A 17,090-nucleotide genomic window follows, 5' to 3' on the forward strand; every position below is an offset into this window, starting at 1 on the left:
GCCCATTATTTTATACCATCATCATCAGAAACTCGCAAAACAACGTCATGACATTAATACCATTTGAAATGCTCAGAACATCATATAAGAATACTCATGCAGTTTTTTATTTTCTGTTTTTTCTCAAAAACATTACAAGATTATAAGTTCCATCCAAAAACATATAGGCCCAAGTGCCCAACCCCAATCAGAGGAACACAAAACATCTTGAAACCTACTTGAATCCATCCTCTAGGAACTAAAAAATGAATGACTATCATCAACCAGATTTCCCAACGATACTTCAAGCATTCAACGCAGTTGCTGAGTGTCGGCGACATTCTTGCAGCATGTCCATGTAGAACTGACACTTGCTTATGTCGCTTCCATAGTTGGCCAGGCACTGCAAATTAAAGAAATATAAAATTAGTTTTGTACCCAAAAATTCTAAAGTCGCTACAAATTTGTTACAAAGATCTTACAATCGTTGTCATGTAATGGGTTAAATTTGTAGTACTACAACCCCTATCACTACTCTTTAAAAGCAATGAACACTCACCACCACCGCCAAGATTCTTGACTTTTCAGACAGTTTGAATGGCATGCTTATGCTTAAATAGCTATGAAGCAAAGGAAATGAGAAGGAGAACGTGGGAACCACTTGAGATAACTATTTTTCAAACTATGTTCAAAATCAAATAACGGTCATGGAATGGTTGAAGAGTGATGATGTAAGATGAACAAGAACTAGTTCATGGTGGACGTAAGAATTGACTAATATGTCGTACCCAGACATTTCCAAAAGGCTCAAAAACAGAGAAGACTCCATGGTAAGGCAGATACTACTAACAAAGTAAAAATGAGACATATCAAGCAAGCACAAAAAATGCCCACATCTAGCAAGCCAAGTAGTTGGCACATCATTCATCTATCAAAGCCTGAGTTAGCACCACTTCACAAACCAAATAGTTCGACTACAGAGTTAGTGACTTAAAGAATAGAATAGATAAAAGGCATGAGAGGAGAACCATACATCACTTAAGGCCTTGGATTGACCAACACAAGCATCGGACCCTCCAGGACTGTTCATAGTTGGTGGTGGTGTAGCAGCAGGAGCTGATGAAGCAATGCTCTCATGGTGGATCACACGGGGACCCATCACAGCATCCACAGCCCTGTGAGCAATGGCAGTGCCGGTACCCCAGGCCATGCCTGTGTATCACAAATTAATAAACTTGTGTCAGATCACATTAACTCATACCATATGCTTTATTTATAAGAACAGAGAGACCCCTGTGGCACCATTAACACTTCATACTCACCGTCTGCAATGGTGGCACCAAGTCCTCCCATTAGGGATCCATTTCCACCTTGTGCAGGCATCGGAGGCGGAGAAGGAGAAGCTGCAGGGAAAAAAAAATACCATTTAAATACAAGAGCTCAGTTTAAATAGTGGAGACAACGTCACTATAGTATAGCAACAAAAGAGTAGAAACTTCATGGTCTTGTATAAACAATGTCAAATAACTATTTTGTCATTTGAAAAATGAAGTATCAAAACTAAGAACAACTCCTCAAACAGGATTTTCCCATCCCAAGAACAAAATATGTTGACCACATGTTCATATTTTCCTACTGAAGACAGCAGTACTTACACATCCACCGAACAGTCAAGTGCTCAATAATTACAATTCAACCAATTTAATGGAATAATCTAAGTGGGAATTGATGACATTAGATATTCATAATAAAATAAAAGAGGTATATATGTCAAGAACTTCTTTGTATTTATTATAATAGCAAACAGACACTTAGTGGTGAAGGGTTTAAAAGACAAGTACCAAACACCTCTACAAAATGGTCATGAATGCGCTGTATACAATATGAGATTTTTATAATCCATACAAAAAGTTACCTGGCGCAGGAGGATTACGCAGTGGTACATGTGCAGCAGGTCGGGGAGCTGACCTTCCTGCAAAAAATGACATGGTAAGTTTTGGAATTTCCATTAAGGAGATGGACAGCAAGGCTACACTGCGGAAAGGTAAGAGGAAAAAAAGTGCCTCCCAAGCGCCAACACAAATCTACCTTGTCGTTTTACAAGCATCCACAAAATACTTCCTTGGTCAGTATTCAAAATAAACCATCGGTTAATTATCTCACAAGCGCCAACACAAATCTACCACTGCCTCCCAATAAACTAATTTCCGCTATTATATCTTCCACCCCTTTTCTATTTGGCGGCATATCTCTCTTGACATCAACAGGTCCAATCATGAATACAACCATAGTTAATTAAACGAGATGGAACTTTATTTATATATCCACAATATCACATGAATTAGTTACTTTATAGAAATCAAAGAGTTCTCCTTCCTCCTTGCAAAAGACCGCCTACCAATCGTAAAACCATTCAATGAGGGAAACAATCTAGAGTTTTTATATTACTACCAAAAAAAAAAAAAATAGAGGAAACAAATATGACTTGGAATCTTGCACTGGTTGTTTCTAACATGACCGAACGTCAACCGAACGAAATTTTCAATTTTTCCCATAAACTACGGGCCGAATGACCGATAATTTTACGACCCACAAACCGATATTAAATACTTAGTAGTTCAAAACTGATATCAGGTCAGAGGAACTCATTCTAAAAACCGTAGAAGAAAATCATTGAACACGAGCATTAATATAATACGAATATGCAATATAAAACGCTTAACACGTACCTCCAGAACTTTTGCGAGGCATTGTTGGAAAGACGGAATAAGGCGTAAGAGTCGTAAAAACCAACACAATCACAACATGAGAGCGTCTGAAAGTATATAGAGGACTTTATATAGAAGTGGTAACCATTATGTTTTGCAGGATTGCTTGGGCGTTGGGCCATCTTCTTCTGGATTATTCTTGCGTTGGGTCACCTTCTTCTCGATTATTCTTTATCCCCTGAGTAGAATATTCCATTTTACAAATGCTTATTTATCTTCTCCTTAATTTCGAATGCTATCTATTAAAAAAAATTCGAAGAGAAGGAAAAAGAAGAGTACTTTTCAACGTATATATATATTTTAATATTAAAACATATGATCTTTAACATAAAATAATAAGTTAAACAAAATAGTATGAAATTATTGAAATACTACAAATTTTAAAATAATATTTCAAATTTTAAATAATATTATCCTAAATTTTTAAAATCTAATTTTTCCTCCCATATTTTTTTACTTCTCTTTGATTTTTAGGGCTTTTTATAAGTATAGGAGACATTATATTTAAAGTGATATTATATATAGGAGTAGTTGGGATTAATAAATACTTTCATCTGATCAAATTTATAATTATAATTTTTTTAAAATTTTCATACAAAATATAATAAATAATATAATTTTTTTAAATTTTAAAATAATAATAATATTAAAAAATAATATTTTAATAATATTTTATTCAACTTTTAACTTTCATCTAATATTATATTATCTCATCGCACTATCTAAACAACTTCAAAATTTATGCAAATCTTATATATTTTTAAAAAAATGAAGATCTATTATTAAAAGAATAATTAAATATTATTTTTCTAATATTTATAATGATGCTTTTTTTTCATATTATTATTTCATTTTTTTAAATATGATATATTGTTTTAGAGATACATATAAGATTTATAAAAAAAAATGATATATATGAAAAATGATATATACATGTCCTAAATGTACAAATCTTACGCAAACTTTTTATAAAAATTTAAAAGGTAGACTCTATTATTAAAAAAAAAAATGTAAAAAATTCTGTTTTTATGAGACTTACATTTTTACGAAGGAATTATATAAAATTTATACCAAACGTTGAGAAGTTTCTTTGACCTGGTATCACGTATAGAAAGAACCTGCCGCAAAGCGATCGCACGCCTTAAATGTATGCACACTTCAGTTCAGAATTGACGCAAACAGTCTGAAAAAAACCGTGCGGAGATATACGACATTTATCTTATGGGATTCTCTTACACGTCGTCGTCTAGCTTCCGTTCCCCGCAATTCCCATCTCAGCGACCTCAAGGCCGCACCAACTTCCATGGCCAAACAACCTTACGCTGCTTCCTCCTCGAAATGCCAAATTCCCTCCAAAACCCGAAGCTCCGTCGTTATCTCCGTCCGAACACACTCTTTACTTGCAATCGCAAGCTTGGCGACCTTTCTTTCAGAGTCAACGATTCAAACAGATCAAACTCAACAGCGTACTCCTCCGACACCAAGTTAATTGTCACCGCTTCCGCGGTCACCGCAATGTTAGCCATCGCCAATCGCGTGCTCTACAAGCTCGCTCTCGTTCCCATGAAGGAATACCCCTTCTTTCTAGCTCAGCTCACAACTTTTGGGTAATTTATTATTTGCAAATTTTTTTAACATTCAATGGGATCGAAGTGTTATGCTATTGGATTTTTTCTGCTTTAATTATCAGGTACGTGGCTATATATTTTTCGATATTGTATATACGGTACCGGGCGGGGATTGTGACCAATGAAATGCTTGCTCTCCCCAAATGGCGTTTTATGGCTATTGGTATTTTAGAAGCTCTCGGCGTCGCTACCGGGATGGCTGCTGGAGGTATTGAAATATGTGTTTCATCTGGATTTTACGATTGAACGCCAATTTTAAATTTTGGGATTTATTTTTTTTTCAATTTTTTTGTTCCCTTCTGTTTGTACGTTGTTTGCAAGGGTTATGTTCAATCTCTTGCGTACTTGAGTTTCGTTTTCAATGGGATTACTTGGTTTTATTCGGATATGGAGTATGAGAAAGGAATAGCCGGTTTTAGGTGGTTTCAAAGGAAGATTTTGAGTCGTATGTTTTTTGTGTTTGATGATGAGCTTAGCACTGAATGTTATGCATCTTCCACAGCCATGCTTCCTGGACCAACCATACCGATACTGAGTCAGGTATTTTTGATGCACTTATAAATAAAAAGAACTCCTTGATTGTACAGAGTAATTTTGATAAATGTTGCCGGTGTAAAACGCCTTTGGCTTTCTCAAGTGCTTCACAGAGTAAACCCTCCTGACACCGGCCTGTCTGGTTGTGGCAAACCCCATCGAGTATCTGTGTCATTGACAGAAATTACAACAATTTTAAGAAAAGATAATTTCTAGCTTAAAAAGTTTGTAAAAAACAAAAAATGAAAAATGTTGTCTTTTTTTATATGAGACGAATGAGAAATGTCATTGTAGCCTAGAAGAGATGCAGGATGAAGTTAATTCTTATAATCTTTTTCTAAAACTACTTGATATTCTTTTTCCTTTTTGGGAAAAATAATTGTTTGCTAGTCATTTGAGCACCTTATCCGTCTCTTCCATATTGCTTTTTGTGACCTTTGTCTTGCAGACATTTTTGGTGTGGCAGCTGGCTTTTTCTACTTTTCTATTGGGGAGAAGTTACTCGTTTAATCAAATTGCTGGCTGCTTACTTGTAGCTACTGGTGTGGTGGTGGCTGTTGCCAGGTATTTGTTCTTCCACAGTTCAAAGATTCACCATTGTGCTTAAAATATGTTGAGAGACATGGCAAATATATTTTATAAGAGGTTCTGCCAACAGTTACTATGATATGCATGATGTATTATCCATAAATGTGTGATGGTATGCATGTGTTTCCTAACAAAGATAAGAAATTGCAAGAATTTAAGCATAAAGTTTTATCACTTATAAAGTAATAGTACTGTTCTCTAGAGAAGGTTTGGTATGGGGACAGCAGATGTTGAAAATGTGTTCCTTTTACTTTTTCTGATTTTGATGAATTGCTGGTGCAGAATGTAGATGAAAGTATCTGTATTCTATCTTTGGGTAACCAAAGTAACAAAGATGGTTTGCATCTTATCTGCCAAAATAATGATTTTGCTACCTCTTATTTCAGACCCAAATTCTTTGGAGTTTCTAAGGAGAAAAGCATAAAGTATTCAGTTCCTTGTTTATGTCTATTACCTTTTTCTGCATTCTTGCCTCCCTGCATTGAGTTTCACCAGCATCTTCTGGTTTGTCTTCATTTCGAGAAACCTATGATTACCCAAAATCAGCCAATGGAACATTTTCCAAAGAAAATTATTCTGATACTTTATTTTGAAACATGAACTCTGTGTTGCGGAACAACCCATGAAGTGTTTCAAATGGTTCTGAACTGCTGAGAATTTTTATTTAAAGAGAATGGGAACTTCACCGTCTTGCTTTAATCATGTCCTTTGCTGGAAGATACTTGTAGATTTTTTCTGGTCTGCTATAGAGGAGCATGGTGAAATCTGTACCATTTAACCCGATTATCATAATCTGAACCTGCCTATCTTCATTATTCTTATGGACTTGATTTCCACATATGGTTCCTTCTGTGGGTCTCTGATAATTATTTGTGCTCTCTAAAAATTTCAGTGGGTCTGATGCTGGCCAAATGTTATCTGGAGTTGAGTTTAAATGGCCAGCACTAATGCTAGCCTCAAGTGCTTTTCAGGCTGTTGCATCTATTATCAAGGTTACAGACTTACAGTGAGGAACTAGTATCATATTTCCAATTGCACTTTGCATAGACAAATTAATCAATCTTGAATTCTTATTATGTAACAGGAATTTATTTTCACTGATGCTCTGACCCGCCTTAATGTATGACAATTTTTCCTCTTGATTTTTTAATCATTATTTAATCTTTTATCTGGCCTTTTTAAATCATTGTGAAGTTAACATGGGTGTATGTCTTGTTATTGGAAATTCTCACTGATTGAAACAATTTTCGTGCAGGGAAAGTCTCTTGACCTATTTGTGGTCAATTCTTTGGGGTCTGGATTCCAGGTAATTGTCATGTCGTTAGCCATAAATACTTCATTGATGTTCATCAGTAAGTGTCCCATGAGCCACTGCTAATGGTCTCCTGTTTATCCTCTTAATTGAGTAGGCCCTATCAAAACAAAACAAAAGTAGCTTATCTGAAATTCGCACTTATCACTTCAAATAGCAATTCTTTTGGACTCAAAGGGATTTTTGGAAGAAATATTTCTTTTGCATGCTACTTTTAGAATTTCTATTCTTAGTTTAGTATAAAGTATTCTTTTATTATGTTGGGTAGGATGGATATAGAAAGTTCCGTTAATGTTTAGATTTGGAAGTGTATCATGGCAGCGAGGGGTCGCATTTAGAGATGCATGATTGCGTTAGACCAAGTTCCCAAGATTATTGCTTTTCTGACCTAATTCATTATCTTTATTTACTTTCCAGTTTGATATTCAGTTTCTTTCTATGTAAGCTTTGTCTCTCCTCTTACTTATTAAAAAAAAAAAAGCTTTCTCTCTCTTCTTGTTCTCTCTCGCAAGGGAATGGAAACAACCGCCCCTCTTCCCCCACCCCAAAAAAAAAAAAAAAACAACCAAAAAACAAAGAAAATGTGCATGATAAATTGATCTAGGAATGGCCTTCTATAGAGGATTTTTTTCCCATTAGTGAAGTTGTTTGTGCAAATCTTTTTAAATGAATTTCTACATCTGAGACAGCAAATGCTGGTAGCTGTATGCAGCATCCGATATGGAGAACAACAAAAGTCCGAAGATGCCCATGAATAATTAAATGTCTAGTTTAAAAGCCCACAATGTGCTATGCTGCCAGGGACAATGGATGTAATGTTGCTCTTGCCAAAAGTGAAAACTGATTCAAACAGGATATAGTTGTCAATACCAGCCACAGGCAGAGTTGACCATATCCTAAAGCATCCTTCTGTTAACCTATCAATAGGACTCAACTTCTGATGGCCTTATGGGAAGCCACACCTTGCATTAAACTATTGTAACGTAACAGGGACACAAAGCTGCTGTGCAACATAGTCTGTTTTAGCTCTTAACATATGCGGACTTAGCGCCACGTACTAAGTTCATTTTAATTTGATGTTTGTGATAAACCCCGCTGATTGTTTTGAAATGGAAGAGCTTTTATTGTCTTAGTAAAAATTATTGTAGATGGATTTTTTTTTTTCCTAAGTTTTTCTAGCTTATCTTAGACAATGTGTATCATTTGATGTTCAGGATCATCAATGCCAACCATCAATTATATATAAAGATGAGTCATATGTCAAATACTATATCTTGTTGATTCTAATAGTTCCTTGAACTTGTAGGCTCTTTTTGTGCTTCTCTTTTTACCTTTCCTCTCCAAGATGAGGGGCATACCATTTGGCCAACTTCCTTCTTATCTTGAAAGTGGTGCTGGTTGCTTTCTTAACTTTGGAGCCAATCAACCAGGTGCTTTACTTATGGGTGCTTTGTTTCTTCCCCACAATTAATTTGCCTTGTCGTTGCATATGAGTATTAGTTGAAATCATTAGGTCTCCTTTTGACACATACAAGGTTTTATTACTATTTATTTACACTCAAGCTTTACTTTAGGAAACTCTCAAATTAATTTCTGTATTCATTTCTTTGTCTACGGTCAAATTTCATTTGAAAAATCTGGTTCTGACATCATGGCTAAAAGTTACAGAAGTGCCCGACAAATTAAACTTTCCAAAATCTCCCTCCCCCTTCCAAATAGCATAAAATAATTCTAGTCCACAAAACAAAAGATGTTTAAGTGCAACGGAACTTGCATCATTGCATGGTAGATATTGGAAGCTTGTAATACTACCATGAGACCGACACATCAATGCTAATGGGGAAGAAAAGGTTGGAATGCTGCCATTCAACCGAAGTTTAGGCCTTGAAGGGACAAGATTGATAAGTGTGTAGTTACATACTGTGAAGTTTAGGCATCAATTCAGAGAGTGATCGCATTGTTATCTTATTTCTTCATTGTTGGATTAGTTCTCTTTTCCCTTAGATTTTTATTCTTCTTCAAAGTTTGTTCATCTCATTTTGTTGTTTCTTTTTATGCATGCAACTTCTTTCAGGTTGTGATGGGGCCCCGTTGCTTCCACTGCTTTATATATTTGTGAATTTGGCTTTCAACATATCAGTGCTCAATGTAGTAAAAATTTCTTCTGCAGTTGTTTCGTCTCTTACTGTAATGTTGTCAGGTGCTCTCTCTCTCTCTCTCTCTCTCTCTCTCTCTCTCTCTCTCCTGCTTGTATTTGTTTCAAGTGTGTACATATGCACACGTTCCTGTAGATACATCTTCATGTGTGTACAATTATTAGGTTTCTAAAAGCATTTTGCTAATGGGTTGCTTTTGTTTAATTTGCAGTGCCGGTTTCAATTTATATTCTCTCTCTTCCGTTGCCGTATCTTCCAGAGGCCACAAGCTTGAGCCCCTATTTTCTCTTTGGCAGTGCCATTCTTGTATCAGGTCTAATTCTTTACAACATACCGCGGCCTGCCAAACAGGGCTCTGAAGATGTTTGACTTCGAAGTGGCACCCTGTTGAGTCAATTTCTTTATCCATCCTGCTGTACATAATACATATTGCGCCCGCCATTCTAAGTTTCGATATTTTCCACAGCATCGTGCTACACTCTCTCTGTTTTCAGAAATCTCAGTGGGCCATTCACCCCAAATTTTAATGAAAAAACCTAACTGCAAGCACAATTATGTACTAATATGTGCATCAATTTATTGTGATTGGTCAAAAAATTTTATTAAAAATAATACTAATTTAAATTTTATGTATGAAAGAATCAGTATTGATACATAAATTAATGTACAATTTTGTTTATATGTAGCAAAATTTAATTTTAATTTTTAATTAAGCAACCATCCGCATAAAGAACTACGATATTGTGGTCTTTCATGCTTCTCCCCTTTTTTTATAAAAAAAATAATGAAAATAAAATTGAATATCTATTTTCTTGGGTTGATTGCTTGCGGGGTAATTTCAAGGCTTTGGGTTATTTCTGACTGCGACTACGGAAGGTGTGTGAATTTCGAATGTCTTCGTTGTCTTAGCACTAGGGGCTGCTTTTGTAAATCCCATGCAGCCTAAAATAACTCCTATCTTATTAACATGGTAGTTTCCGAAATGACGGTAAATTAATCTTATGATCCAAACGTTTTCTTTTTAGGAGAAGACCTGGAATTCATGATGTTTGTGATAGGAAATGCCAAAGATAAAACTCAAAAAGCAAAACCCTGCCAGTTTCTAACTCTTCCTTCTTTGAGTACGTGGAACAATTAGCTAGCCAGGAAAGGATGATTCGCAATGTTAATATATTTTGAGTCTATTCAATGCTTCCGTTTCTTCGGCCTATAAAATATCTGGGAATCTAACAGCCCATTTTCCAGAAATACTAAGATTTAACTGGAACGTTTTCATTTTTGATGAGTTGAAGATTTAGATACTGATCTGTACGTGATCAAATCAAACAAATTAAACTCATCTGGAAAACTGGGGGAGGTTTTTTCTCTACAATATTCTTTGGTAGTTTGCCTTGAAAGGAATTACATCAGATGGTAAACAAAATTGCACCACACGCATCCATTTAAATATTAAATTACCACTTTAACGGTACAGAACTGCCACGCAGCTTTAACTCCCAGTTGCTCAGCAAATCCAAAGATCCAATTTTGTTGTTGCTCAGTGCCGCCTCTGCAAATGAGCAAAAGTCAGCACCTAGTTCACATCTTTATGCACAAAATAGTTTAAACAAATCAAAGCAATAACAAATCGTTGAAGTAAATGGTACATGAAAGCCTATGAATAACAAAGCGGCAGTACTTAAGAAATCTTGGATCGATAATTCATAACTGAGAGAATGAAGAGGATGGGTCGTAGAATTAGCCTATGAGGTTAGCAAAATGAGTGTTGGCATGCACAACTGGGAATACTAGGATAGATAAAAATATGAGGGCGTAAATTCAAAGGTAGAAATGGCTCCTACTGAGGGTAAGATGAAAAAGGCTTATTGAGATGGTTTGATCAGGCACAACAAAACCAATCAATGCACCAATGATAAAAAGCAATTTGATTCCAAGGCATGGAAGTGAAAAGAGACAAAGGGACGCTTAAAATTACATTGGTAGCAGTAGTGAAGAAAGCGATGTTAATCGTGGAGGCAATATTAAATTTTCAAATAGGATAAATATAGGAAAAGAAGACGTATGGCTATTCCCAATTAGTCGATGAGAATACATAAGCAACCCCAATTTAATTGGAATTAATTGAGTTAATTTTCTTGGGTTTATGTCCCTAAAAAATCGACCCTCTTTCTTCAGGTGTCAGTTATCTATGAAGTTACAATTTTCCTTAAAATTTGGTATGCCTATTTAAATGATACTCTCTTTCTTGTTTAGGCTTTAGTGCCAATAAAACCTCATGTACTTGGGCTATGTCTACTTTTTTCATCAATAAAACTAATTTATACCATTAAAAAATGTATGATGATATCATCAGCGAGTCTGCATCATTGCTTTTTTGCCTAAACTCTATGTACAAGGCTTTAGTCTTCGAGTCTCTTTTTGGCTCTTCATTAGTTGGCATGATTGGCCTTATAGAATGAGAATACCATATAACTATTCCAAAAGCTACCTATGGCATACCTTGTGCTTCTTAAATTTTTGCATTCTATTGCTACCATTATCAAAGCTTGTCACTTGCTCACTGCCATCATCCTCTAGTGGTAAGGTTTTGATTTCATCATAGAAACCGTCTGTCAGTCCAAGCAACCTGGTATAAAGAGATGAAAACCAGTCAAGCAAAAGAGAAAATAGGACAAACCACCAAATATCCTATCAAACTTTACAAGTCTATAATTTTATTTTTTTTTATCGGTAAATAAAATTTTATTGATCATAAGAATAGGCAAAAGCCTAACTGTACAAGTCTACAAATGAGAAAAGAAGATCAGTAAAACCAATATTAATTCTGTTCTGCATACCCATTTCTTGATTTCTTTAGATGCTTCTCCTTCTTTTTCTCCATCTTTGTCATGGGAGCACGAGTGAAAAGCTCTTCTTCTTCCTGTGCACGCCTCTCCATTTTTGCCATATATCTAGCAAGCTCTCTACTTTCATGTCCAACTATTTCTCTGACCTGTATTCAACCAGCCACAAAAATAGATCGCCAGCTATTATACATTAAGTCCTTAAACTCCAGTGACTCTGAAAAAGTGGTCCACAACTAACCTCTTCAGGTCTCCCCTCCAAGTCATTCATCAGCCCACGCACAAAATCACTCTGCCTAGATTGCCTTAGGATCTGTTTCTCCATTCTCGAGGCATTCCTTTCATGCCTTGAGATCTTACCTTCCTCCATAGAAGTAGGGGCAAACTTGGGGGGTCGATACACGCCGCCAGCTTCCTACAAATTATAAACGCAAATTAGAAAACAAAAACCTCAAATATGTTTCATTTTTGTAAATAAAGTTTTTTAAAAGAGGGATGGAAAAACTCAATTGCCGAACTTGATACTTTAATATCTTGGCTCACCTCGGAAGTCATATCTGATTTGGGAACAAGCATGTCAGGGTTCGGACGATATTTCAAAAGATCCTCCACCTTCTGAGGAGCATCTGACTCTTCCCTCAGACCTACAGCTTCTGCTGTACCTGCGGAAACCCTTGTGAGCTTCTGGACTTGGTACTGGAGCTTTTTGTCAATCGGTCGAATCTGGCATAAATAGAAAGACGACATTTATGTAATAGGAACAACACGAGTTATTGATGGATAAGAAGAAAAGAAACAAATCCCCTACCTTTTCCAAAAACAACCTTGTCTCTACTAGGCTCCGAACAACAGGATGGCCCTCAATCGAGAATCCTTTAGCTTTGCGAAGCAGATAATAGACCAATGACTGGCAATAGTTTAGGAGAAGCAAATTTTTGGCTTCAAGATAGCTAATCCCATCTGCTGTTGGAAGCTGATTTGATTTCACCTAGAATGTGAGACAAAAAAAAGTTAAGTAATCACTTGTCATAGTGGACAATGAATGCAATACAATTGGTTACTTGTAAAATGAAACGAGGCATTCGTCAATAACTACAACAAGCTGATTTTGTTAATACTTGTAATAACCGTACTTTATGCTGCAGAGCCACATTGACGAGGGCATGTAGGCTATGCTACTAAACAAAGTCGTGCACAAAGATATTACCTCAAAAATAATTCAGTATTTGTAAGAAAGATTGTATCCCAGACATAAAATTGGACTCGCAAATGATCCTACCTTCGTGGTTAAAGCTTCAACTTTACTCCTTACAGAATCTAACCCTTCCTTCATTTCTTTCAAGACTGCAGTTAACTGAGGAGCTTCTCTGCAATGAAGACAAAATAAGGGCAACATTGTATCAGATTAACAAAACGGAAAAAGGGGGAAAATCTCAAATTCACGAGTTTGAGTGCCAACTTCCAAATTCCATTGCAAGCTTTCAGGTTGTGCATTCACAGATTGTAATCTCCCAACAAAGTAAATAAAAATATATGTGAAAGAACAAGAAAACCAGCAACACACAGATATTCAAGCTTACTTTGTAATTAGGTCATTGTGACCAGAGTTGGTAGTCCCCGCCATACTTCAAATCCAGCTCTCCAATCAGTCTGCCAGATGCCCATTTAAAGAACAAACATTCAAAGTTTAAACACCCAACATGAAAATATTATTATTCAAGTAGGCCAGGCTAGGCTAAAAAAAAAAATTAAGAGCTTGATGATCGAGCATATTTCAAAAAAAAAAATCCTCTGAGCATTAAAGAAAAAAGATACAACTGGTAATTAGCCAATTTCTTCCGATGTAACCTTGCCCGAGTATGACCACGACAAGGAGAAAAATCGTATCGGAACGTGGCCGTTAGATTGAAAAACTGAGCTTTGAACAACAGAGTATAACTCAAAGAAGAAAAATAACTAGTATAAGAAGTGTCAATTACAGCAAGCCTGCATCGGACTCCTCGATTGTGCCTTCGATTCTATGGTTGACTAGCCAATTTCTGCACAGGGCGAGTTATCTAGGGCTTCGTATTGCAAAACAAGATGCAAAAGTAGCCCTAGTTTAGGAAGGCTGAATTAGGAAAAGCAGGCAGCCAATCAATCAGCTGTCTACTGGACTCCACTAGTGAGTAGGCCTGCAACCCGTAAGCAAAAGTCGGTTCTGTGCATGGTCGGATCCGACCCGGTTGCCCAAAGCGTGCCAACCCAACCCGACCCGTCCGTACATGTCGAGTTGTACGGACGGATCTTTTTTTTTTTTCTTTTTTTTTTTGTCGTTCTGTTTTGATGAAATTCTGCAATTCTGCACCCACTTTGGTTTCTTTTCCATACAAATAAATATCATTTCATTACTAAGGATTAAGCAAAACACTAGTACAAAACTATCAAGAGAAAAACTGCAAAATAAACGCCTTTTTCTATACAATTGCTGTTAAAACCATTAAAACCTCTACCAAACTATTAAAACCAATTCCATAATTTGTACAAATATAAAACTGGTACAAGAAAGACATTACCATATACATAATCATTAATTTATAAAACTGGTAAGGCATTAATTTAAGATTAATAAATGATTTCAAGGCCACCAACATTATATAATCATAGCTGTTCTATGAACTGTATTAAACCAGACGAGTAATTATACACTTTTCAACATTATATAATCATAGCTGGTCAGTTTAGAGTCATATTTCCCAGTTGCAGTTCAAACAAACAAACAACAAAAACAAAAGGATGTTGGGGCCGGGGATCAGTCATTGTGCTAGTTTCATATTCTAACTAATCTGCTCGACTCAACCCTAGCTAGCCATACCATATTGGCAGAAGCGGCCATGCAAGACACATTCCTTCTTCACTTTCAAGCCATTTTTAGGGTAGGGGTGTGGGGACAAAACGGCCTGCTCATTAGTGTGCCCTAATTATTTCGAAGTGTCAAACTCAAAATGTTATACCTGGTCGGCCAATGATGGAGTATATATGATGGAGAATCTGCTAAAATATTTGTTCATCTTAAGGAAACTAGACTGAGGATATTTGGAGTTCCTTTTTTTTTTTCAAGCAGTCAATATTATATTTTTAATATTTGGAAAAAAAAAATGACTTCAACAAGCACTTCAAGATAACAGATACAATACAAAAATAAGAATAATAAATAGAAAAATAATACAAAAAATGACTTCAACAAACACTTGGAGCTTGCATTCTCGGATGAAGTAGGTGGACAAAAATAACTTCTCAACCAAGAAAAGGAAACAACTTGCATTCAAAATATGCATAAAAGCCAAACACATTGCAGGTGGTATTAAAAAGAGCTACAAAACCAAGAAATGGAAACCAACAATAGTTGAAGGTCTTGATCAATTGGAAATAGATATATTAATTAGGAGTCATAAAAGCTGGATTGAGTCTCCAAATTCTTATTTGAAATAGATCATTTGAATTGAAATATTATACAGTATTTAATATTGTATGTGATATTTATCTATATATATAGTCTATATCTTTATAATTGAATGATCTAATTTGAGTTTAAAATTAGAAAATATCTCAATCTTGATGGTTTGATCGTTTCATTTTTCTGAATATGGCAGAATAATTTTGCTCACCTTCTCGGTGGAGCCTTGATCATTTATTTATAAACTGTTATCAAAGACAAAACATGATGTATTGTGTTGGGTTTTACAACTAGATTTAAATAGAGTTTCTGTATTAAATATTGTTTATAGAAAATGAGTACAGATGATTTTCATGGAATTGTGCACCGGAAAGGTTAGATTTTTGAAAATTTCTCTCACAAATCATTTCCGATGGAAAATATAGACCCAACATTAAATATTAGAAAAACCCAATTTCTATATCCCTAGAGAAATGTTTCAATCTTTGTAATCTATTCAGCCACGTCAACAATCTTTGAGAAAATAAACACTGAAGAAATTAAAATGAACTGAAGTATAAAGTTGGTTTCGTGTTTCTTCTTTCCAAGGACCTGAACGCACCTAATGAAATTTCCTCACCTCAGAAAAATTCTTTTTGGCCAAAAGAAAGTAACCTTTCTCATGAATCACAATTAATGCAATATGTAACATATTACCTTTCTTATTTAGCTATCGAGGAAAGGAAAAAGTTGAATACATGTGATGGGGAAAACACCAAAATTTCTCGTCATTTAGAAATTTACTCTTTAAACAAAACCCTTTCCCATCTTTCTCCCCTTTGCACAATCCGAGAAACTTTACATAGACTCTCCTTCCCTCTCTGGTGACTTGGACTATGCACATTACAAGTGATTGTCGCAAAGAGAAACTATATCTTATCGTTTCAACCAAAACCCAGCACAAAATCAAAACCCACTTCAACCAAACCCTCATCTTGAAGAGAAATACAAGCATCCTGATCCTCTAAGCAAAATTCAGCACAAAATCACAAAGATTTGGGGGAAATACGGTAAACAGAGGGACTACCTGGCTTGAACGGTGAAGAAGAACGGCGATGACGAACGGCGATTCCCAACAGTGACTGCGAACGGCGACGACGAACGGAGTGGGGCACTGGCTAGGGCTTGTGAAACGAAGGGAAGAGGGAGAGGGAGTCGGGACTCTGCCTTGGTTCAAGGATCAAAACGCACGGACGGTATCGGTTTCGACCGATAATCAACTTGGTTCAACCCAAATGACGTGGATCCGAATAACCCGACTTTTGTCGGTTGGGCTCAGGCCGGTTATTGCGGACGGATCGGCCCACTGCTTTGTATGCACAGGCCTACTAGTGAGCTTGCCTTCATTTAAATAGGCCAGTTTTTTGTATTGTTTTTTTTTTTTTTTTTTTGTGATGAATGATTTATACAAGTCCTAAATAATCAAGTCTCGTGTAGATCTTTATAAATGTAATGCCCCACGCTGAGATGGGATAAGAGAGTTACTTTCTTTCACTTCACAATCACACTTCACCGTACAAAATATAAGCTCCAAAATCTCAAAGACACAAAAAATCCATTTTATTCAAAAAAAAAAAAATACTCTAATATGGTTAACTATAACCATCCCCAAGTCTCAATAACGTAACCAATATTCCAAAAAAATTGATAATCCATAAAGGTATCACTAACATATTGTGTTCTTCTGTACACTTCTGGTATACATGGCTTATGCCTTTTTCATTCATTTCAATAATATTTTCTCTTTCCTATCAAAAAAACAAAAAAGGATCACTGACATATTAATAACTTGTACATGTACAAAACC

The 17,090-nt window shown here is 35.8% G+C and overlaps 3 protein-coding genes across 5 annotated transcripts; 1 reads left to right on the top strand and 2 right to left on the bottom strand.

Annotated features, from left to right (window-relative positions):
• Positions 1-83: 83 nt before the first annotated feature.
• On the bottom strand, positions 84-2,900 carry LOC122315110 (uncharacterized protein C6C3.02c-like). The gene is made up of 5 exons (XM_043130876.1): positions 2,709-2,900; positions 1,895-1,951; positions 1,302-1,382; positions 1,013-1,191; positions 84-382 (listed from the first exon to the last, which is right to left on the bottom strand). Exons 1-5 carry the CDS (start codon positions 2,728-2,730, stop codon positions 284-286), a joined length of 438 nt encoding a protein of 145 aa, XP_042986810.1. The 5' UTR covers positions 2,731-2,900; the 3' UTR covers positions 84-283.
• Positions 2,901-3,846: 946 nt separating this feature from the next.
• Positions 3,847-9,528, top strand: LOC122316557 (protein CLT2, chloroplastic). The gene is made up of 10 exons (XM_043133179.1): positions 3,847-4,354; positions 4,438-4,583; positions 4,878-4,915; positions 5,358-5,473; positions 6,390-6,489; positions 6,582-6,617; positions 6,753-6,803; positions 8,116-8,239; positions 8,884-9,009; positions 9,177-9,528. The coding sequence occupies exons 1-10, from the start codon at positions 3,969-3,971 to the stop codon at positions 9,332-9,334; spliced, it is 1,281 nt and encodes a 426-aa protein (XP_042989113.1). The 5' UTR covers positions 3,847-3,968; the 3' UTR covers positions 9,335-9,528.
• Positions 9,529-10,278: 750 nt separating this feature from the next.
• Positions 10,279-16,473, bottom strand: LOC122317136 (neuroguidin-like). Of its 3 annotated transcripts, XM_043134072.1 has the most exons (10): positions 16,311-16,473; positions 13,788-14,167; positions 13,389-13,458; positions 13,088-13,175; positions 12,617-12,796; positions 12,352-12,531; positions 12,050-12,223; positions 11,803-11,957; positions 11,465-11,591; positions 10,279-10,514 (listed from the first exon to the last, which is right to left on the bottom strand). In XM_043134072.1, exons 3-10 carry the CDS (start codon positions 13,430-13,432, stop codon positions 10,503-10,505), a joined length of 960 nt encoding a protein of 319 aa, XP_042990006.1. In that variant the 5' UTR covers positions 13,433-13,458; positions 13,788-14,167; positions 16,311-16,473; the 3' UTR covers positions 10,279-10,502. The 3 variants fall into 3 exon arrangements, with proteins under 3 accessions (XP_042990006.1, XP_042990003.1, XP_042990005.1); XM_043134069.1 differs by lacking the exon at positions 13,788-14,167 and having other exon boundaries at positions 16,311-16,472; XM_043134071.1 differs by lacking the exons at positions 13,788-14,167; positions 16,311-16,473 and adding an exon at positions 13,662-13,782.
• Positions 16,474-17,090: the final 617 nt, after the last annotated feature.

Source organism: Carya illinoinensis, chromosome 7 (assembly GCF_018687715.1).
Source record: "Carya illinoinensis cultivar Pawnee chromosome 7, C.illinoinensisPawnee_v1, whole genome shotgun sequence".
Taxonomy (NCBI): domain Eukaryota; kingdom Viridiplantae; phylum Streptophyta; class Magnoliopsida; order Fagales; family Juglandaceae; genus Carya; species Carya illinoinensis.